Genomic DNA, 22,029 nt, shown 5'->3' on the forward strand with positions numbered 1-22,029 from the left:
TTGTGCAGCCAGTATTAAACCCTTTGTTTCTTTCTTCAAGCTGCCATTCTTAAGCCATTGCCAGGTCTTGGTGATGTCTGGTTTCCCACTTATATTGTGCAAATATTGACCATGCAGTGGCTTCTTTTTCCATTTTTCTGCTCGCTTCTTGACTTGTTCTTTCTTGTAGGCCTGCTTTCTTTCATTGGTGTTGAATAGTTTCTCGTTATTGACCATTTGAAGTGCATCTTCTTCACTGTCCTTGATATATTCTTCAAGGCCTCTTTTCTCCTCCTCTACTGTTTGATGGACTTGCAGCATTCCTCTTCCACCTGAGCTGCGAGGGAGGTATAGCCTATCGACATCACTGCGGGGGTGCAGAGTATGATTGATGACCATTATTTTCCTGGTCTTACGATCTAGCGTCTCTAGCTCTTCCTGGGTCCAGTCTATTATTCCTGCAGTGTATCTGATAACAGGTATAGCCCAGGTATTTATGGCTTGTATGGTGTTCCCACCATTGAGTTTGGACTTGAGGATTTTTCTGACTCTCCTGATGTATTCACTTCCCATTTTTCTTTTAACTTCAGTATTTGCAATGTTATCAGCCTGGAGAATGCCCAAGTATTTGTAATGTTCTTTCTCTTCCAGGTTCTTGATCTTGCTTCCATTGGCCAGTTCTATTCCTTCTGTTTTTTGTTATTTTCCCTCTGTTCATTATTAATGCAGCACACTTGTCTAGTCCAAACTCCATTGCTATATCGCTACCGAATATACGGACAGTGTTTAGCAGTGATTCAATTTCTGACTAGGACTTTCCATACAACTTCAGATTATCCATCTACAGCAGATGGTTTATTTGACTTGATGTTTTAGATGTTTGGTATCCGAGGCCTGTTTTGTTTAGTATTTGTGAAAGTGGTGTCATGGCAATTACAAACAACAGAGGGGATAGTAGGTCCCCTTGGAAAATGCCTCTTCTAATGCTAACCTGTCCAAGTGTCTCTCCATTGATTGTTAACTGTGGACTCCACATGCTCATTGCTTTTTTAATAAATAAATGTTTTTGCTGAATGTTTTTGCTGACACCAGTTGTTTCTAAACATTTTAGTATCCATATCTGAGGCAATGAATCGAAGGCTTTCTTGTAGTCAATCCATGCAACACTTAGATTGGTTTTTCTTCTCTTGCAATTTTCTAAAATCATTTTGTCAATCAGCAGCTGGTCTTTTGTGCTTCTAGTGTTCGGGCAATTTCCTTTCTGTTCAACTGGAAGCTGTTTGTTAGTTAAAAAGTGTTGCATCACTTCATCTGCTATTATTCCAGTTAATAATTTGAACATGGTTGGCAGGCAGGTGATCGGTCTATAATTACTTGGAACTGCACCTTTTGCTGGGTCTTTCATTATGAGATGAGTTTTCCCAATTGTTAACCATTGTTCAATATCACCTCCTTGCAAAATGTGATTGAACTGTTTTGATAGTTATTTATGAAGGCTTGTTAGGTGTTTAAGCCAAAAGCCATGCAGTTCATTGTCGCCTGGAGCAGTCCAATTTTTAATTTTCTTTGCTCTTTCACTTATTAATTCTGGGGTTATTATTAGATCTTGCATTTGTTGGTTACATTTTTTGACCTCTTTCATCCAGCCTGCTTTTTTATTATAATCTATTGGATTGTCCCATAATTTCCCCCAGAATTGCACTGTTTCTTCTTTATTTGGTATTTCAACATTTCTTGCAGTTTCTCCTTCTATGCTTTGGTAGGAACGTCTCTGATTCGACTGGAATTGGAGATTCTTCCTGTGTTGTGTAATTCTGGCTTCGTATCTGCTAATCTTCTTTGACACTGCTCTTATTTGCTGTTTTATTATTTCTAGGACTTCTCTAATTTTCCTTGAATCTAGGTGGTATTTTTGGATCAGATACTGTTGGGTGTTTTCATTCTTCAGCTTCTTGTCTTTCATATCTTTCAGTTTACTAGCATCTGATCTAAGCCTGGAGATTTTATTTTCTAATCTAATCTTCAATTTAGGTGATGTACTGCTTTCTTTTTTTACAGGTCCACTGATCTTATATCCGAGCTCTTGTGATGTTATTGTTGCTGCACTGTACATTAGTTGGTTTGTTTCTTGCAAAGTATTGGCTGTTATTTCTGCAAGTGCAGTATTTACATCTTTTAATGCCTGAGCAAGTTGTTTTTTGGCAACTGTTTTTAGAGCTGGAAGTCGAACCCTGGTGGTTGTTTGGTTCATGTGCTCAGTTATTTTTTGCTTTAGTTCTTGTTGCTTTTCTGTTAAATGGCATTTGGGTTTTTGAGGTGAAGGCAAAGGGGAGGTTGCCTGGTTTTGATTTTCAAACAGTTCAGCAACAGTGGCATCCTCTATTTCCAACACCTCCTCCACCTGCGCCTGAGCAACTGCTTCAGTTGGTGGTAATTCTTCTTCCATATCTTGAGCCTGTGTTGCTCCTTGCAGTTCTTCCAGCTCAACTCCTGTGAATACTTTATTTCTTATTATGAATCGTCTCTGGTCCGCTAGCCTTTGTTCTGTTATTTCTGTATCTGGATGCTTCTCTTTCCAAATTTGGTACATTCTTTTTAAATAACCTCTTCTAGTTGGACTAGACTTGTAATAGCAGATCATTATTTCCTTGTTGGCATTTTTCGTATATTTATTTTGGTTAAGCGATGTTTCTTCCAGTAACTTTGCTGTCTTCAGCCCTGGTTGCTCAACGGAAGATCCTGAGTCCTGTAGCCCACTTGCCACCAGATGTCCAGGGACTCCAGCACCTGGCGCAGTCCTTGTTGACCCGGGCAACAACCGATCCGGTATATATTTATTAAAATTACGTCTCACCATATTTTTGATGGGAGAGGCGCTCTTTGTCTGGGTCCTCTGGTGAGACCTGTCCAGTATGGTTGGACCTCTGGCATAGCTCTCACCTTCCTCAGAGCACGCAAGCCCCACAACCATGCCAAGGTAGTGCCTCACTGGGGGACTATTATTATTATTATTAACCAAGCCCTGTTCACACATTATGTTCAATCCAAATGCAATCTGTGTACACATGTACAGTGTACACACATACAATATGTGTGCATATACGCATGTACAGTTATTATGCATGTTCAACGAACCTACAGTACAGTAGTACAATTCCAATCTGTACCCAGTTTTTGAGAAGGCCGGTACCCAGATTCACTTCTAAAATGAATGCATGCACAGTCATTCACACAAAAGCATGTACATCTGTACAGATACATGTATGCATATATGATGTAATGCCTGAATAGGGCTCCACTCTCCTTGCATCAGTCCCAAGCAGATTCTACTCCCCACCCCCAGCATGGTTGCCAATAATTTTCTTTTTTAAGCAGGAAAATGTATCACAGATCTTCTGCTGTCACATCCAGTTTGGCTTTAAGGTTAGGCGCACAATCCACAGTCTACAGAGCAGTAGTACTTCCTAACTCCTGCTCACTTCAGTGGGATTGGTAATGCACTAAATGGTGGCTGTATTCCTAAAAACTCTCAAACTGAGACTATGAAAAGCATTTTCTGGAAAATACTGCATGCACTTAATAATGCCTTCCCTCCTACGAAAGAAGGTCTCTGTGTGCCCTGAGGCAAAGACTGAATAAATGGATAGTTTCCACAAAACAGAAATAACATGGAATGTCATATGGAGTATAAATCCAACTCACTTGGGCAATTCCTGCTATAAATGCATTAAAGCACGTTGAAACACGCATTTTTTGAGGTGCAATCATAAAGCATCCTTCCTGTTGATCGTAGCCCAGCAAGACATATAAGTGGCGCTTGACAGTGTTGAAGGCTTTAGCACTGCTGATGTCTGATTCTGCACTACTCTCATCCTTTGCCATAAACTTCATCAGCACAGTAATTAGTTGGTGGACAGTCTGATGGTCAATGCCAGCATCCTCTGGAAGAAGGTCCTTTATGGTGTTATCGTTCTCTGGCGAAGGTTGCCCTGTGTGGCAAAGAAAAGAACTGATTGTATGAGCCATAGATTATGAATGTGATAACCAAGAGGCAGGTTCAAAGCCTGTAGAGTTGGAGAAAGTGCAGAAAAGGGCACCCAAAATGATCAGGAGGTTGGAACATCTTCTTTACAAAAGGTATTTGGGCTTTTAGAATAAAAAATTAAAACCAAGGGGCAAATATGATAGAGTTTTATAAATGTTTTGTAGAGTTTAGAGAAAGAAGGGTTCTCCCCCTCCTCCCTCTCCCATGACATTAAAAGTTGGGGTCACCCAATGAAATTGACTTTGAATAGATCCAGGATACATAAATGAAGTATTTACATATCACGTAATTGATTGATTTATGGAATTTGTTGTCACAGGTTGTGATGATGACCAATAGCCAAGATGGCTTTAAAAGGGATTTAGACACATTAATGGAGTTTAGGGCTATCAACAGCTATTAGCTATGAGAACTAAATAGAACCTCTATGTTCAGAGGCAGTATGCCACTGAATACAATTGCTGGCAAGACAGGGTGGGAGAGAAGGAAGGCATATTGCCTTCATGTTTTGCTTGTGGAGACATTCCACAAGCAAAGAGACAGTTGGGAGACATTCAGTTGGACACTGTGAGAAACATGAAACCACACTAGATGCATCTTCAACCTGATCCAGCAAAGCACTTATGTTCTTACCAACAGCATCTCTTAAAGCCTGGGTTCCCAACCTTCATTCCCCAGATGTTGTTGGACCAAGGGCATTGTGGCTAGGGATGCTGGCAATTGTAGTCCAGCATCTGAGGACTCATGTTTGGAAACCCCTGTCTTAGAGATAATTACCTGATCTTCAAGATGCATGGGTTTTTTGAGAGTGGAGAAAGGTAAGGGAAACTCCAGTTCCCCAACTCATAGGAACATAGGAAGCGGCCTTATACTGAGTCAGACCCATCTAACTCAGAGTTGTCTACACGGACTGGCAGTGGCTCTCCAAGGTTTCAGGGAGGAGTTCCTCTCAGCCTTACCTGGAGATGCTAGGCAGTGAACCTGGGACCTTTTGCATGAAAACAGATGAGCCTAATCCACTAAGAAGAATATCTCACAGCAGAAAGTGTTCACATGTAGTCACCCATCCAAATTCAAACCAAGGCAGATCCTGCTTAGCAAATGGGGGAATTCACCAGTTTTTCTACCATACCCTGAGCTTGGGTGGACAATTATACTGTTTAGGATCCTCCATCAGAGATCAGGCAGGCAAAGTACACTGTGGCATGAGTGGATACATCTTATTTCTAACCATATCCCTCTTCAGATGTGATGAATGAATGAATGAATGAATGAATGAACGAATGATGTGATCAATGGGAGCAGCACTCATGCTTACAGAAGGGAAAGAGGGGAGGAAGTCCTGCCCTACCATTGTCACTCACTGCCTCCTGTGGGGTGCACATGCTTACAGCACCATTTGAAGGGGGAGGAACTGTAAGCATGTTCACCAGTGATGCTGTGAGCTGCAACCTCGATCAGTTGAGGTTGCACTTCATGGAATTTCTGGTGAACATGCTGGTAGCGCCTCCTCCTTCCAACAAACAGTGCTGTAAGCATGTTCGTCAGATGGGAGGGGTGAGTGACAGCAGGGCGGCGGGAGCTCCTTCTCACTTTCCCCACTGTAAGCATGAGCACTGCTCATGCTGGTAACATCTGAAGAAGATGGCTCATGTATCAAAATTCAAGTATTATATGTTTGTCTAGCTCTTTGAAGATACATTGAAAGGTGAGGGATTGGGAAGTGATAAGCTGTACTGCCATATCAAAGTAAATTTGGGGAAGTGGGTGGCAGTGGGAAGGGCTCCAGTGGAACTGGACTGTGCTAAATTCAGTTCAAGGCCTGGGTTATGCTGCCAAATGACGAGAAAGTTCCACACCATAATTTTCTTACCCTGGATCAGGGATTCCCAACCTTGGGTCCCCAGATGTTGTTGGATTACAACTCCCATCATCCCCATCAATGGCCAAAGGCCACTGTGACTGAGGATAGAGTCCAACAGACCCAGATTTGGGAATTCCTGCCCTGGGTTATGTCAACTGCATCCTAGGAGGAGGGGTCTGCTATCAATAATGGCAATTGCTTTGAACATTCTTAAACGCTGTTGCGAAGTATTATTGTTATGAGGATTAAACTGAAAAACAGGTTGCTCACCTGTAACTGATGATCTGGTAGAGATCCGTTGACATCCATAAGTATGGGTTCTGCGCCTGCGCAGAGACCACGCGGTAGCTATGCCACAGCTTGCCGGGGCGTCCAAGCCACGCCCACACACTGGCGCGTGCTATTTAAGGGCTGGCTGGACGCCATCTTCCTCAGTTCTTGGACAACCGCCAATTTGGAGACAACGATCCAAGAGTACAGGTGAGTTCCTTGAAGTTCCAACAAATAGAAGCAAAGATGATGGGTGAGGCTGCACAAGCATACGCAAACCAGATTAGCTCTACTGCAGAGGGGAGGACGGGAGGGTCTTATGGATGTCGATGGATCTCTACCAGATCATCAGTTACAGGTGAGCAACCTGTTTATCTGGAGCGAGATCCGTCGAGATCCATAAGTATGGGTGTTTAGCCAGCTCCAAGAGGAGGAGGGCAGTAGAGGCTATTGTAACACCCTTTTAAGGATACTTCTCCCAAAGCTCGCCTCTGCCGCAGAGCATATATCCAGCGCGTAGTGTTTTACAAAAGGTACTTCTGAGGACCAGGTAGCAGCTTTGCAGATGTCTTTGAAGGAGATTCCGGAGAGGTGTGCGGCCGAGGAAGCGTAGGCGCAAGTTGAGTGGGCCTTGATGGCTTCAGGTGGAGACTTGCCTTGTATGCGGTAAGTGAGTTTGATGAGCTCGACCAACCATGATGATAAGCGTTGGCGGGAGACGTTGGTGCCCTTCTTAGGGCCCTTGTAGGCTACGAACAGGCGGGTCGTGGAGCGAAAGTCTTTTGTTCGATCAAGGTAATATAACAAGGCCCTCCGGATGTCCAAGGCGTGCATGGAGCGTTCCAGTGCGGAGGAGGGAGCTCTGAAGAACGTGGGGAGGATAATATCTTGATTTAGGTGGAAGTCCGAGACCACCTTGGGTAGGAATGTTGGATCTAGTCTCATCAGGACTAGACTAGTCTCATCAAGAGCCCCTGGTGGCGCAGTGGTAAAACTGCCGCCCTGTAACCAGAAGGTTACAAGTTCGATCCTGACCAGGGGCTCGAGGTTGACTCAGCCTTCCATCCTTCCGAGGTCGGTAAAATGAGTACCCAGAATGTTGGGGGCAATATGCTAAATCATTGTAAACCGCTTAGAGAGCTCCGGCTATAGAGCGGTATATAAATGTAAGTGCGATTGCGAATGTAAGTGCGATCAGGACCTTATCTGGGAAGAATCTGGTGTAAGGTGGATCTGTCCGTAATGCAGTAAGCTCGCTTACCCTTCTGACAGTAGTGATGGCCACCAAGAATGCAGTCTTTAAGGAGACCAGCTTCAGAGGGGCCGATGCCATGGGTTCGAAAGGGCGTTCTGTGAGGGATGAGAGTACAAGGGATATGCTCCACGGTTGCACAGGAGTTTTGACAGGTGGGAAAACGTTTGATAGGCCCTTAAGGAATGCCTTGCTCTGTGGGTGAGAGAACAGTGTCTTTCCGTCGCTGCCTGGGTGCTTCGAGGAGAGGGCCGCCAGGTGTACCTTCAAGGACACGTTGGAGAGGCCTTGGGACTTTAGGGAAGTGAGGTACAACAAAACGTCACGAATGGAAGCACGTCTAGGTAGAAAACCTCGTGTTCTAGCATAGATTCAGAATCTGCACCACTTACTATCATAATTTCGCCTGGTGGAAGGCTTACGTTGGTTTAGGAGAATGTTGTCTAATGTCCGATTCGCCAAGCGGTGAGACGGAGGATCTGTACATCTGGATTTAGGACGTTTCCGTTGTCTTGAGACAGCAGGTCTGGAATCTGAGGCAGGTGAGAGTAGCAACCATTCGACAGTCTGAGTACTCGCGGAAACCAGGGCTGTCGGGGCCACCATGGTGTCACCAGTATTCCCGATGTTGGGGTGGACAGTAGTTGGGCAACTATGTGGTTGAGCAGGGGATGGGGAGGGAACATGTATGGTTTTTCTCTCACCCAATCCAGTTGAAAGGCATCCCCTAGGGACAGGGGGTCGTGGCCAACTCTCGAGCAAAAACGGACACACTTGGAGTTCTCGGCCGTCGCGAAGAGATCTATGGTTGGGTATAGCCAATGATGAAATAGGGTAGTGATACAATCCAACCTCAAGGACCATTCGTGGTGGCGTTCCTCAAGGAACACTCGGCTGCTAGGACGTTGTGCAGGCCCTTTATGTGAATCACTAGGGGAGAAATGTGGTGACGGATACACCAATGCCAGAGTTGAGCACTTAGGGCACACAAGCTGCGTGACACTGTACCCCCTTGATGGTTTATGTATGCTAGAGCCGTCGTATTGTCGATTTGAATTTGAACCACTTGGTCCTGGAATAGGGGTAAGAATGCTTGGAGAGCTTGAAAAACAGCTAAGAGTTCCAGGAAATTGATGTGAAGGTGGGTTTGCGTTGAGGACCACTGACCCTGCGCCCGATGACCATCGCAGTGTGCTCCCCAACCTATGAGGGAGGCATCTGTCGTGAGCGATGCTGTGGGAGTTGGTGTTTGGAACAGCACACCACTCAAGAGGTGAGTTGGCGTAGCCCACCACGTCAAAGTGCGGAGGATCTGAGGTGGTAACTCCAGCAGCTTCTCTGGGTTGTCTGTATGAGGATGGAATACTGATAGGAACCATAGCTGGAGCTTTCGGAGCTTCAATCTCGTGAACGGAACTACAGCCGCGCATGATGCCATGAGGCCTAGGAGGCGTTGTATGAGGTGGGCAGGCTGTTTGGGTTGGCCCTGAAATAGGGATATTGATTCCTGAATTGTCAGGAAGCGATCCTGAGGTAGGTATGCCCTTTGAGTAACAGTGTCCAGGACTGCCCCTATGAATTGCAGTCGTTGTAATGGTTCCAAGTTTGATTTCTTCCAATTTACTTGGAGTCCGAGGTCTCAGAGAAGATGGAGCACATACTGGATCTGGGAAAGTAACTGTTTTCTTTCGCCTGAGGCCAGAAGCCAGTCGTCTAGGTATGGGTACACCGCAATGCCCTTGGTTCTGAGGTAAGCAACCACAACAGCCATACATTTTGTAAAGACTCGGGGAGCGGTGCACAGTCCGAATGGCAATACGTTGTATTGGTATACTCGAACTCCTACTGTAAAGCGGAGAAATTTCCTGTGGTTGTCTCTGATGGCGATGTGGAAATAGGCATCTTTCAGATCCAGGGTTGCCAGCCACCGCTCGTCCTGAAGGAGAGGGAGAATCTCTTGCAACCCCATCATTCGAAATTTCCTTACTTTCACATATTTGTTGAGTTGACGGAGATCCATGATGGGACGGAGGCCACCATCCTTTTTTGGGATCTGGAAATAGCGGGAGTAGAATCCTTCCCGCCGTCGTGCCCACGGAATCTGGGTGATGGCACCCTTTTGTAATAGCTCCTGCACCTCGTTCAGTAAGGTTTCCGAGGGAGGAGTGATTTTCATCCCCTTGTAACCTGGCAGTGTCTTGAACTCTATTGCGTAACCTGATGATACAATCTTCAAGACCCACTGGTCCGATGTTATGTTGCGCCATGCAGGGGCATGGCTTGCCAATCTGGTGGTGATGTGTGGCTCTTGAGGTAATGCCCCTGCAGGCAGGGAAGGGGAGTAGGTGGGATTCCGTGGGCTGACCAAAGTTTCAAAGACGCTTCGGGGCGTCAAGGGGCTTAGGCTTTTGGGATTGAGAGTACTTGCCCTTGTTAGCGTAAGAGCGCTTTCCATAGGAGGAGTAGGGCTTTCTGAAATCACGCCGATCTTGTTGGCGGAAGGTAGTGCGTTGTCTGTTTGTGAAGGAGCGATTCTTATAACTGTATGTGGAGGTAGAGGCTGTTGTTGTGAATGTCCTGGCTGTAAATTTCGATTTTTTAAGTTGTTCCATGGTTGTATCTGTGGATTGGCTGAAAAGTCCTGTCCCATCGAAAGCGAGGCCCTCAATCTTATCTCTCATGTCAGTCTGTAGGCCGGTGGAGCGGAGCCAGGCATGACGTAGAAGCATCACCGACGCCGTGAGTGATCGGGATTCGGATTCAGCTAGATGTTTACCGATGCTGAGCTGCTGTCGCGTCAAATCCGCCGACTTATCAAGGGTCTGGTCGAACTTCTTTTTGAAGTCCTCTGGAGACAGAGATTGTAAGTCGATACGGAGGGACTCCCATATGCTGTGTGCATACTTTGCAGTGCACGCTGCATAATTAGCGATTTTGATTGAGAGGCAGGAAGTGGAATAGACTTTCCTGCCTATTATGTCCAATTTTCTGCCTTCCTTTTCAGGTGGGGTTGAATACCGACGACCCGATTTCGAGGTGGCTGCACAATCCACTACAAGGGAATTCGGGAGTGGATGTTTCAAAAGGTAAGTGTTGTCTATGTCTTGAATGCGGTACAAACTTTCAAGGCGTTTACTTGTAGGAGTGGAGGTGTGAAGGTTCTCCCACACGCACTTTGCTGCTCTAGTAATAACCGGGAGCATAGGGAGTGCTATTGGTTGTGATCGTTGTGTCTGCGACATGAAATTGTATACTGGATCATCGATCGCAGCTTGGTTCGAGCAGACATCGAGGCCGAGAGATTCTGCCATGGTCCGTACATGTTTATGATAAGAACGCATCTCCTCACTCGGCGAAACATAGGACAATGGTGGCACATCAGCTGGTGGGTCGATCTCGTCTTCGACATCGGACTCGAAATCCGAAGAGCCATAATGGTCTGATTCCGAGCGTGATGGGGATCGGAGAGGTGCCATCTGTGTATCGGCGGTGACCGTTCGGGGAGAGCGGATGAGACGAGTTTGGGTGCTGATGGAACGAAGTTGAGGAGCCTTCGTTTGTGTGGCTTGTGGTGTTAAGCGGACCCGTGGGGTCTGGGAGGCCTTTGTCGACATCGAAGGTAACTTAGGTATCGATATGGGCTGAACTGGCTTCCAAGATCGTAGCGGGGCATCCTCGTACGGCGCGGGCGGAGACGTGTTGCCCGTACCATCTACTGCGTGGATCATCGCCGATTGGTGAAGGAAACCACAGGAGTGCCATGAAGTACAATTCTGAAGGTGGACCGCGGAGAGCGTAGTATCCGTCGACAAAACCGGGGCATTCGGGTCAGCGGTGGACGCCGGGAACCCGGTAAACGTCGAAGGAGTTGGTGTCGTAGAAGCCGAGTCCAGCATAGAAAGCAGTGTTTGCTCAGCGGAAGCCTTGGCGTCGATAGGTGCTTCAGTGGCGATGTCGACAGTGGAAACTGGGCGGCTTGGTGAGACTGCCGTAGACGCGGAGACTCAAGGTGTGTGTAAGGTCGATGTCGAAGGTCCGGGCTGTATGCTTGGTGAAGCAGGAGCAGAGGAAACCGCTGGTGTTGGCGCTGGTGTGAGCGATCTAGCCCTCGGTAACTGGTAGGACGGCATCGATAGCGGGAGCGAATCGCTCGTCGGGGAAACTGCCGGCTGTGCGGTTGTTTGAGCCATCGACGGAAGCGATGGAGTCTCAGTGAGGTCAACGGTTTTTTGGTGCTTTGTCGGCACCGGAGAGTCCGAGGGTGCGTCTCTATGCTTGGATCTGTGATGTTTGGACGTCAGGTACGTCAAGCGATGTTTCCGTGTCGGCTCCGATGTCGATGTTGAAGGCGGAGCTCTCGACACTGAGACCGCGATCGGGGCTAGGCTTTTGGGGGCCCGCGATCGATGAGCGGTCGACGTCGAGGGAGACGTCATCGACTTCGAAGAGGGCGATTTCTGGGCCGTTGTCGAACGCGTAGGGCTGGTTGATGAGGGGCCCAATACATCGTCATAGATAGCTGCCCTCAGTCGTAGCGCCCGATTTTTGCGAGTTTGTTTTGAAAAAGACAAACAAATTCTGCAAGTGGAGACATTATGTTGCTCTCCCAAGCAAAGAAGACAGAGGTCATGGAGGTCTTTAGAGGGAAGTTTAGCATTACATCCCTCACACCTTTTAAAGGTTTTCTTTTTGTCCAACATGATGGGACGCGCAAGTGGGTAGTCAGGGCCGGTCCGGGTCGGAGAAATGCCAGGGGATACACAGAAGACAGAAAATACATGTCGAAACAATTTACCAGAGAACGTCAGCCAGTCCGAAGTCATACACGAAGAGAATCAGTCTGTTAGGTTAAACTCAGAGGAAGAATCCGACAAGAGGCGGTAGACCAGAGTCTGCACGCGAAGGCGGTTGGAAAAGAACTGAGGAAGATGGCATCCAACCAGCCCTTAAATAGCACGCGCCAGCGTGTGGGCATGGCTTGGACACCCCGGCAAGCTGTGGCATAGCTACCGTGTGGTCTCTGCGCAGGCGCAGAACCCATACTTATGGATCTCGACGGATCTCGCTCCAGATCCTTCAGCTCACACTTTTAATCATCTGAATAGCTGGAAAAAAAGCTTTCCCTCTTGTCCTGCAACCAGCACCACTGGACAAACTGCATGTGTCTGGACAAACTGCATGTAACAAATTACCTTGTGTTTGGTCTGGCGTTCCAAGTGCTGGAGCAGACTGTTCATGTCTGGTCAGTCTTGCAGCTAGAAAACGATAATAACTGTTAATATTAAATTAAAGACAGTATTTCCATATTTATGGAACCTCTAGATCTTCCAACACAACTCTGTATGTCCTCAAGATAGCAGGGCAGGTTCATTCCACAGTCTTTAGCATATCTGTCCTTATCATACTCAACAAATAATAACCTCCAGGGTTAGAGCTGTAATAATGAGGGTCAGTTTTAGGGGCATACCCTCTAAACAAAATTGTGCTTTAGAAGCCTTCCAAATTTTGTCCATTTCTGGCCCATGTCAGTCACAGCTGGTGGCAAATACTACTTGCAAAACAAGGATTTTAAAAAAAAAAAATAACAAAAACAAATTGGTATGAATAACACCGCAAACAAACCAAAATTGATCTCCATTCATACTTTTTCTTACCATTCACTCCCCAGAATATTCATTTTAGAATGAATGGGAACTGACCAAACTGGTCCCATTCACGTTTATTCCAATTCATTCTGAAAATGAATACACACCCATAGTCAGTTTATATGACTGAAAATCAGACTTGACTAGGTAATGAGTTCAGTATGCATTATAGCTGCTTGTGTGCCATATTACTTTTAAGCACTCCAGCATGTAGCCAGGGGTGAATAAATGCATTCACAAACCCAGTGGTAGGCTGCCATATGGTAGAACAGTCAGATGACATTTTGATATCTAACTCCTGCTAATTGAGCAAAGAGGCACATTTTAAAATAGTGATTCTCTTATATTTAGCAAGGAGAGAGCAACTGTCCCTATCCATCCCCAGCATAGCATCCCTCCAATGCTTGTTGCTGGTGTCTATCTTATCTTTTAGACTGTGAGCCCTTTGGGGACATGGAACCATCTTATTTATTTATGATTCTATATAAACTACTTTGAGCACTTTTGTTGAAAAGTGATATAGAAATATTTGTAATAGTAGTATGCATGCATGCATTTATGTATCTGTCAGTAATGAAAGCTATGCACATGAAGCTTTGAAAGTCTATTTGGTCCAAAGCAAACTATTTAATATGTATCTCTTTACCTTTAGTCTTTTATGAAATTGTACCTCATATTAAATTGTATTTAAATTTTACAGTACTGTTAGTCATTGTTTTTTGTATTTGTATTCCAGGCAAACAGGCCTAACGGGACCCAGTTCAGCCCAAAGTGAAGCACCATATACCTTAGATCTAATTGGGCCCAAATCAAAGACACATTGGGCTCAATTGCTTTGGACTGAATAGGCCTTTGAAGCCCCTCTCAACCCCTGTACTTACTAGATGCACCTCACTTTAATCTTTGTTTTTGCAACCAGCAATGAGGGATGAACAGCTGTAGAACACAGCTTCTATTTAAACAGCACTGCTGAAAGGCATTTTTTTTAATTGTTCTCTGCAATCCTGGCAACAGAGAGACCACTCCAGGGAGCAGTGGTCTTTTCAGGGACTATAGCCATTGTAGCAGTCCCCGAAAGGACTACGATTCCCAGAAGCACCATGCCATTCCCATGACTGAAGAGGACCTAAAACAAAAAATCACATCCTGGCAGTCCTTTTGACATAAAAGCCACACTATGCAGCTGCTGCTCTCTCACCACTAGGAACAATAAAAGAAGTTGAGAAAACCTCCCCCAGCTGCCAGTGAGAACAGGGGTTGGAGAACCTTAGGAAGGTCAATGCTTCAACTCCAGACTGAAGCAACCCTTTGAATCAGGGCTAAAGATAATAGACCCGGCCAAAAACCCCATCAAATTTGGGTTTCCTCTAAAGTAGCAAGGCAGACTCCGAATTAAATAGGGGCTGCTTTGCACAGCCCTGGATGTTGCACACTATCTGCATTAGTCTAAAACTGAAACCTGTTCAAAGTAGGGATGTGCCAAAATGTGATTCCGCTTTCCAAATCGTGGCCCCCTTTAAAATTGAAGGCTTTCACAGCCTCTTTAAAGCAAAGGAGAGCAGGTCCGTACCGGCTCCTCCTCCGCTCCTCTCAGCTGTGCCTGTGCACTGATGGGGTGTCTCCCAGCTTCACCAGAGCAGCACCAGCACCCACATGGGTGCTGCACATGCGCAGGCAGCCATTTGTGTGCCGGAGCTGTGCAGAGGCAGCTGGGAGATGCCTCACTGGCACAAGGGCATAACTGGGACTCCAGGATGGCAGCAAGTGGAGGAGGAGAAAGTATAGACCTGCTTTCCTCCGCTTTAAAGGGGCTGTGTAAGCCCTCGGTTTTAAATGGAGGTGCCCATGATTCGGACAGCCGAATCGCAGTTCAGCACATCCCTAGTTCAAAGGTACTGAAGAGGTGAATAATGAAAACTTGAAACGCAGTTCTAAAACAGAGTTGTAATTAAGAGAGTACTCAACGGATTTTGGTTGTTAAGGTTTCTGGAAGAGAAAGTGCCCTCTTGGACTCCACTGGGCCCTTCACACTATCTCGCAAGGAGCGCACACTCTTCTGACGATTCCGAGCAAAACGAGCCCTCTTGATCTTCCACATTGCTGTATCACTTAAGTTGGCAACATTCGTCCGGACAGCTGTGATAGCTTTTCGAACAGGATTAAATGGCAGGTTTCAGTTCACAGCAGGTTCTAGACCAAATCCTACTCAGTGTGCTACACACAAGGGAACCCCACACTTGCATAGCAAATTGTTAAATAAAGTGATATTTCAAACGCATGCTTTGGTCCTCCCATGCGCTCTTAATTGCAAAACATGGATTTCAAATTTCCATTCCATTCCTTCAGTTGCAAGCACAAAGACAAATACAGAATACAAAGCATGCGTCATACAATGCCTGCACAAAAACTACTTAAACTGATAGCAGTGTATCTGTTTCTCCAATTTTTACTTTTATTTTATTTGAGCTGTAAGATCTTAAGGCGAGAAATGTTACTTCATTTGTGCAGCTCCCACAAGGATGTAGCTGTGATACTGGAGGCACCAAAGCCCCATTCAGGCATTATTCTAAAGATGTTATTCTAAGGACTCCCCAGCATCCTAATCACAGAAATGCCCACCATCACCATACTGGTGTTCGCCTCTTCAGACAAACGCTGCGGTAACCATGAGCAGCATGCTGCCGGAGATGAGTGACGGGCTGTGACAGGACTTCCAGCCCTGCTTCTATGCTCATGCTCACTTACAACGGCTTTAGAATAATGACTGAATAGGGCTCAAGTCTTCTGGTGTTGACCAGGTATTACTGGAGCTCCCTACCAATGAGGTATAGAATTTAGTAGACCTTCTTCTGACTGCAAACATGGGGCTTTTTTCAAAGAAAAAAACTAGAATTTCTTAGTTCAGACATTTGAGTCTAGCAATATTAAAAAACCAAATGATGCTTACTTGTTGGGAAGGGGAATTCTTTGTTGCAATCCAGGTGAAGCTGTGCTTCGAGCGAAAGTGTCTCAAATCTATTCACAAAGAATTCCCAGCTCAAAGCCGGAATGTCTTGCTTGAGAAAATGAAGCAGCAAAAGCTTACTAAGAATTGTGGGCCTGTCCTTAACAACCGTATCAAACTGGAAATCAAGGCATAGGCACAGGCCCTAAAGAGGAAGAACAAAAACATGCGGGTGGGGGGAAATATGTAATTATAATTACTCCTGACAACAGAACAAAATCACCATGGACTTTGAGGGATTGGGCCAATTGGTTGAAGCAACAGAAATGGGAATAACTGCGGGCAAACAACAGTAAAGATATTGCTATTACTGCCAACAAAAATATCGATGAGAATATTTTTAATGATAAACTGATTTTGACATTATTTTTTCAGCTCTATTTTCGGGCCGGTTCAGACAACTGCTGAGCAGCCAATTCAATCAGGATGGGATTCTGCCAAAAGCACTCCTGTGTGAAAAAGTTCTGACACACTCTCAGGCAGTGGTGGCGCCAGGGAACAGAGGCCCGGGTTCTGCCCTGTCCCCGGCACCACGTGCACCAGTAGTGCCCCTTGCATGTGACATCATGTGCATATGGACGTGGCCCGATCACTAGAGGGCCCACGTGAGCCCTCCGGAGTTCATTCTCAGCCAGTGTTGGCTGACTGGGTGCATTTATTTCCCTTTCCCTCCCACACTAGAGGGGCGGAAATGTGCAAAAGGGGCATGGCCCAGTCTCCAGAGGCATGCCCCGGGTCTCCAGGGGCGTGGCCTGGTCTCTGCACAAGTCCTCCTGAGCTCATTCCCAGCCAGCGTTTGCTGGTGGGGTGCATTTATTTCCCTTCTTCTCCCTCCAGAGAGCCAATTCTGGCTGGGAATGAACTCTGAAGGACTTGAATGAACTCAGGAGGACTAACCCTTCCATGGGTCGCAGCTGGGTTCTTTGAACCCATTTGCTCAATGCTGGCTCTGCCTCTGCTCTCAGGGTGTCCCTTAATCACATGAGGGGGACATTCATTTGAATTGTCCCACTACACATGCTCCTGAATCCTGTTTATAACACAAGCATGCAACCATGCAAATTTCTTTGGTCAATGGGACAATACTAATTGTATTTATTACAAACCCTTATACCCTGCCTTTCCTCCTCTATAGGCTCCCAAGGTGACTTACAAAAAACAAAACAACATCCAAACTACCACAGCACTTGGTGCTGCTAATGCTGCACAGGCACAACAGAGAAGGGGGAAATTGTGTCAGTCTCCTTTTCCATCTGAAGCTCACTGTTCATCATGTAAATATGTCCCTGAGGGATGCACAACCATCAGGGGCATATTTTCATTATGCACAGTGGGCGTAGGAGGGAAGGGGAGGTTGACAAAAACCATCCTTCCCCTGTAACACCAGTACACCATTAGAGCACCAGGACTGTGTTAGTCTGGATGTTGGTCAATATGTTCAGACTAAGGACTATACATCCAATAAAATGAAGTGGTAGAACCCTGAGGTGGTAAAGTGAACTGTACCACTTCAGGAGGGTACATCTTTTCTTGTTCTCCAGGGGTGTGGCTATAATTGAATGGATGGGTTCAAAGAACCTGGGGGCCCCAGCTCCTGAGGCTCCCTCTTCCCTAGCTACACCCCCTGTTGTTCTCCCATGTATTAGGCTTCCTGCAAGTAAAAAACTAACACATCAAAGGGAAAGGTTCTATCCCAGTCCACATTCTGCTGTGGTAGTTTTCCTAATGCAGAGCATTCTTGCATGTGCTTGAGTCACACTGAGCTGCATATTGAACTGTAATGCCTCACTCTTCATTCATGAAGCAGTACACCTGAACATGCAATGCCTCATTATATGCCAAGATGTAACAGGCATACACATTGCCCATTACATCAGGGCATAGATATGGAACCACTCACAACTACGTCTCTGACATTTCAAGTCTACTGAGAAAGCCAATGCAGGAAAAAATGATGGTTTGGATCCACCATCAGGCCTGTAGAAAGTCTGGATTATGTTTCCTTTCTCGCCAATAGCCTACCTGCAAAGCTGGTCTTTTTATTGTATCTAGTAGCAGTCCAGCTCTTGTGGCCACCGCTGGGTTGACATCCTCCACGGCAGTCAGAAAACAGCAAAAGGCATGTGCCAAGGAATATTTCAGTAAGTGGTTTTTGGTCACTGAGTGAATATCCAGGAACCTGCATAGCACAGCTACTTTCTCCACTGTCGCAGGCAAGTCCCAAGACAAAGAAAAGGAGCATGTTAATTATCACTCACCCAAGATTTGTGATAGTGCAGGGGTAGGCAATGTTGGTTCTCCAGTTGTTGTTGAACTACAGCTCCCAACATCCACCATAAATTGTGGCTGGGGATGGTGGAAGTTGTAGTTCAACAACATCTGGAGAGCCAGTGCTGCCTATCCCTGTGATAAGATGATGGGCTGGTTCAGATTATAGGAACATAGGAAGCTGCCATATACTGAATCAGATCATTGGTCTATCTAGCTCAGTATTGTCTTCACAGACTGGCAGCGGCTTCTCCAAGGTTGCAGGCAGGAATCTCTCTCAGCCCTATCTTGGAGAAGCCAGGGAGGGAACTTGGAACTTTCTGCTCTTCCCAGAGCGGCTCCATCCCCTGAAGGGAATATCTCACAGTGCTCACATTTCTAGTCTCCCATTCATATGCAACCAGGGCAGACCCTGCTTAGCTAAGGGAAGAAGTCATGCTTGCTACCACAAGACCAGCTCTTCTCTCAAGGGGAAGATTATACTTCCCCTGCCCCACACATTTACAAGGGGGAAGTGCCAAGAGCGTGCCTGATGTAACATCTTTCTCAGTGTCCTTTATCATTGCGTGGGGGCAGTTCATCTGAACAGCTGCCCTACACATGATAAAGGATATGCTAGGAGGGCATTGGGGCATATCAGAAAGAAGCCATGACAGGCAAAACTCTCAGCACATCCTCCTTTAAATCATGAAAGCTGGAGAAGTATCATCTGAACCAGCCCTGTCTATGAAAGAGGTTCCAAAATTTCAATATATACTCTTTTTATTTTTTTTAGCCCTGGATGAAAAATGCAACAGGGATATCTTTGTTGCCATAACTAACCTATACTCATCCTACTGCATTTAAAAGCAGAGCTAAGGGCGGATAAAAGTGTTGTCATGGCAGCAAAACACAGCCAGCAACGGGGAACTTGAAATGTGTGGTCTTGGATTTCTAACTTCAATTTACAATTAGTAAAATGGGTGAGTTCACTAATGGTGGATTTGCACTGGTTTATTTTATTATTTATTTATTTATTTAAAATTTCCTGTATACTGCCTTCTCCAAAGACTCTAGGAGGTGAACAACAACAATACCAATAAGAATTTTTTTAAAAAATTAAAGAGCAAAAGCCTGGCGAAACAGGTAGGTCTTAAGAAGGACCTTAAAAGCAACTAAGGAGGGGACTGAACGAATCGGGGGGGGAGGCGTTCCAAAGAAGGGGCAGCCACAGAGAAGGCCCTCATACGCACTACCCAGGCACTAGTGGTTTATTGTTATTTATCATTTACATCACGTTTTAACTGTACACAGTGCTTTAAAATCTCTCCACCCTTGCACTGGCAAAGAAGGCACTCTTTGGACTGGACTGGACTTCCACCTGGTCCTGTTTGGGAGGGAGATCGATCGGCCCCGCTGTGTTGGCAGCAAGACCAGGAGCGGGTCTCCCTGCCTTTAAGGCAGGGAGAGTCATCTCCCTTCCAAACAGGGCCGTGCGGCCCCATTTGGGAGGGAGACCACGCCCTCATGTCTGACATGAGATGTCTGGGCCACGCTCACAACCCCTGATTGGTTCTATGAACCCGTCCCGGGTTCTATGAACCCGTCCTCCAGAGCCCTGATCATCCCATGTTTGTTCCCAGGTTACTTTCCGAAGATGTGTGTGCCCTTATCAGAGCAAACGTCCTAAATGCTAAAGGCATACCTGCTTCAAATCTTATCTTCCAGTCTTTGCTGTTGAAGTTGCTATTGATGATTGTCCAAAAAATATCAGCTCCATGTGGAAGTGACAGAGCATGGAGAAGGAGGGGCACTGCCAGTGAAGAAAGCTGGGAGAACTCAGATTTCACAACTCTCCATAAGCTGAGGAACAAAAGCAAATCAGCTTATAATATCTCTTTTCAGCAACACAAATGGCTGGGCTTACAAAATGGCTACATTACTTTGTACCAGAAATGCATACCCTCCACCTATTTTCCAGGGGCTGTGTCTATTTTCTGCTCCCTGGAAAAAATCACTTTCCCTATTTTGCCTTTATTCTTATATTTTGAGGGATGCTTTGTTAAAATACTGCTTCTGTGAGCAGTGAAAGTAAGTGCATGCACATGAACACTAAAGCACCAGGCCATCCATAGTCTGACATTTCACACACGACAAAGTTGTACGGCATATAGACTGAATTTTTAACATATTGTAGGATTTATTTATTTATTTATTTAAAATATTCATGCTCCGTCCCTCTAGTACACTACTGCTTGCAGCAGCTCATAATAAAATAGATACAATATACAATAAAAGCAATACAATTAACCAAATTAAGTGAACAAGTTAAAAGTCAGGTTAAAAACCACAATCAGTATTAAATTTCAAATTAAAAGTTATTTTATAAGCTAAAAAATGAGAATTATAAAAACAAAGAACTAAAGAACCTACCAGATATAACCACAAAAGGGAATAATTATGCTTTTCTAGTATATCTTTACCAAAAGAATTGGTAAATCCCAACCCTACACCAAACAGTAGGCAGTGAAGAGCCCTCAACAACAGACAGCATGCTGACTAGTATCCATTCATGAAACTACCAGTCAGGATGCTGCCCAGTAATAATGGAGAGGGTGTGGTTCATGATGTGATCCTTGGTACATCAATAGAGATGCTACAGCCATGTCCCTGTTTCCATTCATTGAAATACTGGAGCGTAAGTAATGGAACCTGAACCTCCAAGAAATTCTTTTTGCTCCTTGGAATGCAAGAAGACCAGGTTCTAGTACAATTTGGCCAGCACATCCTGTTTCCAACTGAAACTCAACCATTTGGGCACTAACCAATGCCAGGCATAGAGGGCTCGTCCTGCAGAAGTGCAGAAATAGTCTTCCCCCTATTTGTGTCACAGATAAGGCACCCAAATGGCAGCTTCTTATGAGGATCAAGAAGTGAGTGTTGTTTTGGGGTTGTTGTTTTTTTTTTAATGTCTACATTGGTGGGGAGGGGACCTGTAAGCCATCATGGCTGCTATGCTATATGCTGTGATATAGCCCCCAATGTCTGAGACCTACACCCTCAATGAAGATTCTCTTTAACTTGTGAGCAACAGATTAGAGACCACACATTTATCATTTATCTGCTTCCAAAAACTTTTAACTGAAGGTGCTGGTATTAATTCTCATCCACAGAGCAGAATTAACCTAAACACCCTCGGTTCAGCATTTCTTTTTTATGTATTAAATTTTTATTGATTTTAACAATATTCATTCACAACACATTAAACAAATTATGGACTTCCCTCTCACATCTCCTCGTGAGTCACCAACTGTAGAATTAACCCTTGCTATAATAATAATTCAAAACATAGATTTAAACCTTACAAATGGGTTCAGCATTTCTGGCACTAGATTAATCTTCCCTGCCTGGGATCTACAAGCAACATCCTCTGTCTCTTAACAGTATGAGCTACTGCACTGCAGACAAGAGTGTCAGACAAGAACTGGGAAGATTTGGGTTCAAATCTCCTCAGCCATGGTGACCCTGGGTCAGTTACTCTGTCTTTCAACCTAACCTACCTTATGGTAGGGGTTATTGTGAGGCTAAAATGGCAGAGGGAGAATCATGTATGCCCTCCTGCACTCCTTGGAGAAAGAGTGGGATAGATATATAAGAAATAAAAAGAAATCACTGCTTATTAATAATCTTCAGCTTCAGTCTACAAACCAATTAGCTTTGCAA

The 22,029-nt window shown here is 45.3% G+C and overlaps 1 protein-coding gene across 7 annotated transcripts in view; it reads right to left on the minus strand.

The window, feature by feature from the left end:
* Positions 1–22,029, minus strand: part of UNC79 (unc-79 homolog, NALCN channel complex subunit) — a 204,072-nt gene that overhangs the window by 100,029 nt on the left and 82,014 nt on the right. For 6 of the 7 annotated variants that reach the window (XM_053245847.1, XM_053245821.1, XM_053245837.1 and 3 more), the window contains 6 exons: positions 20,012–20,169; positions 18,082–18,263; positions 16,003–16,204; positions 15,021–15,200; positions 12,603–12,665; positions 3,682–3,968 (listed from right to left, as the gene is read on the minus strand). In XM_053245847.1, coding sequence (XP_053101822.1) covers positions 3,682–3,968; positions 12,603–12,665; positions 15,021–15,200; positions 16,003–16,204; positions 18,082–18,263; positions 20,012–20,169 — 1,072 coding nt within the window. The remainder of the gene's footprint in view (positions 1–3,681; positions 3,969–12,602; positions 12,666–15,020; positions 15,201–16,002; positions 16,205–18,081; positions 18,264–20,011; positions 20,170–22,029) is intronic. The other variant, XM_053245854.1, reaches the window with a different exon arrangement.

Source organism: Hemicordylus capensis, chromosome 1 (assembly GCF_027244095.1).
Source record: "Hemicordylus capensis ecotype Gifberg chromosome 1, rHemCap1.1.pri, whole genome shotgun sequence".
NCBI lineage: Eukaryota > Metazoa > Chordata > Lepidosauria > Squamata > Cordylidae > Hemicordylus > Hemicordylus capensis.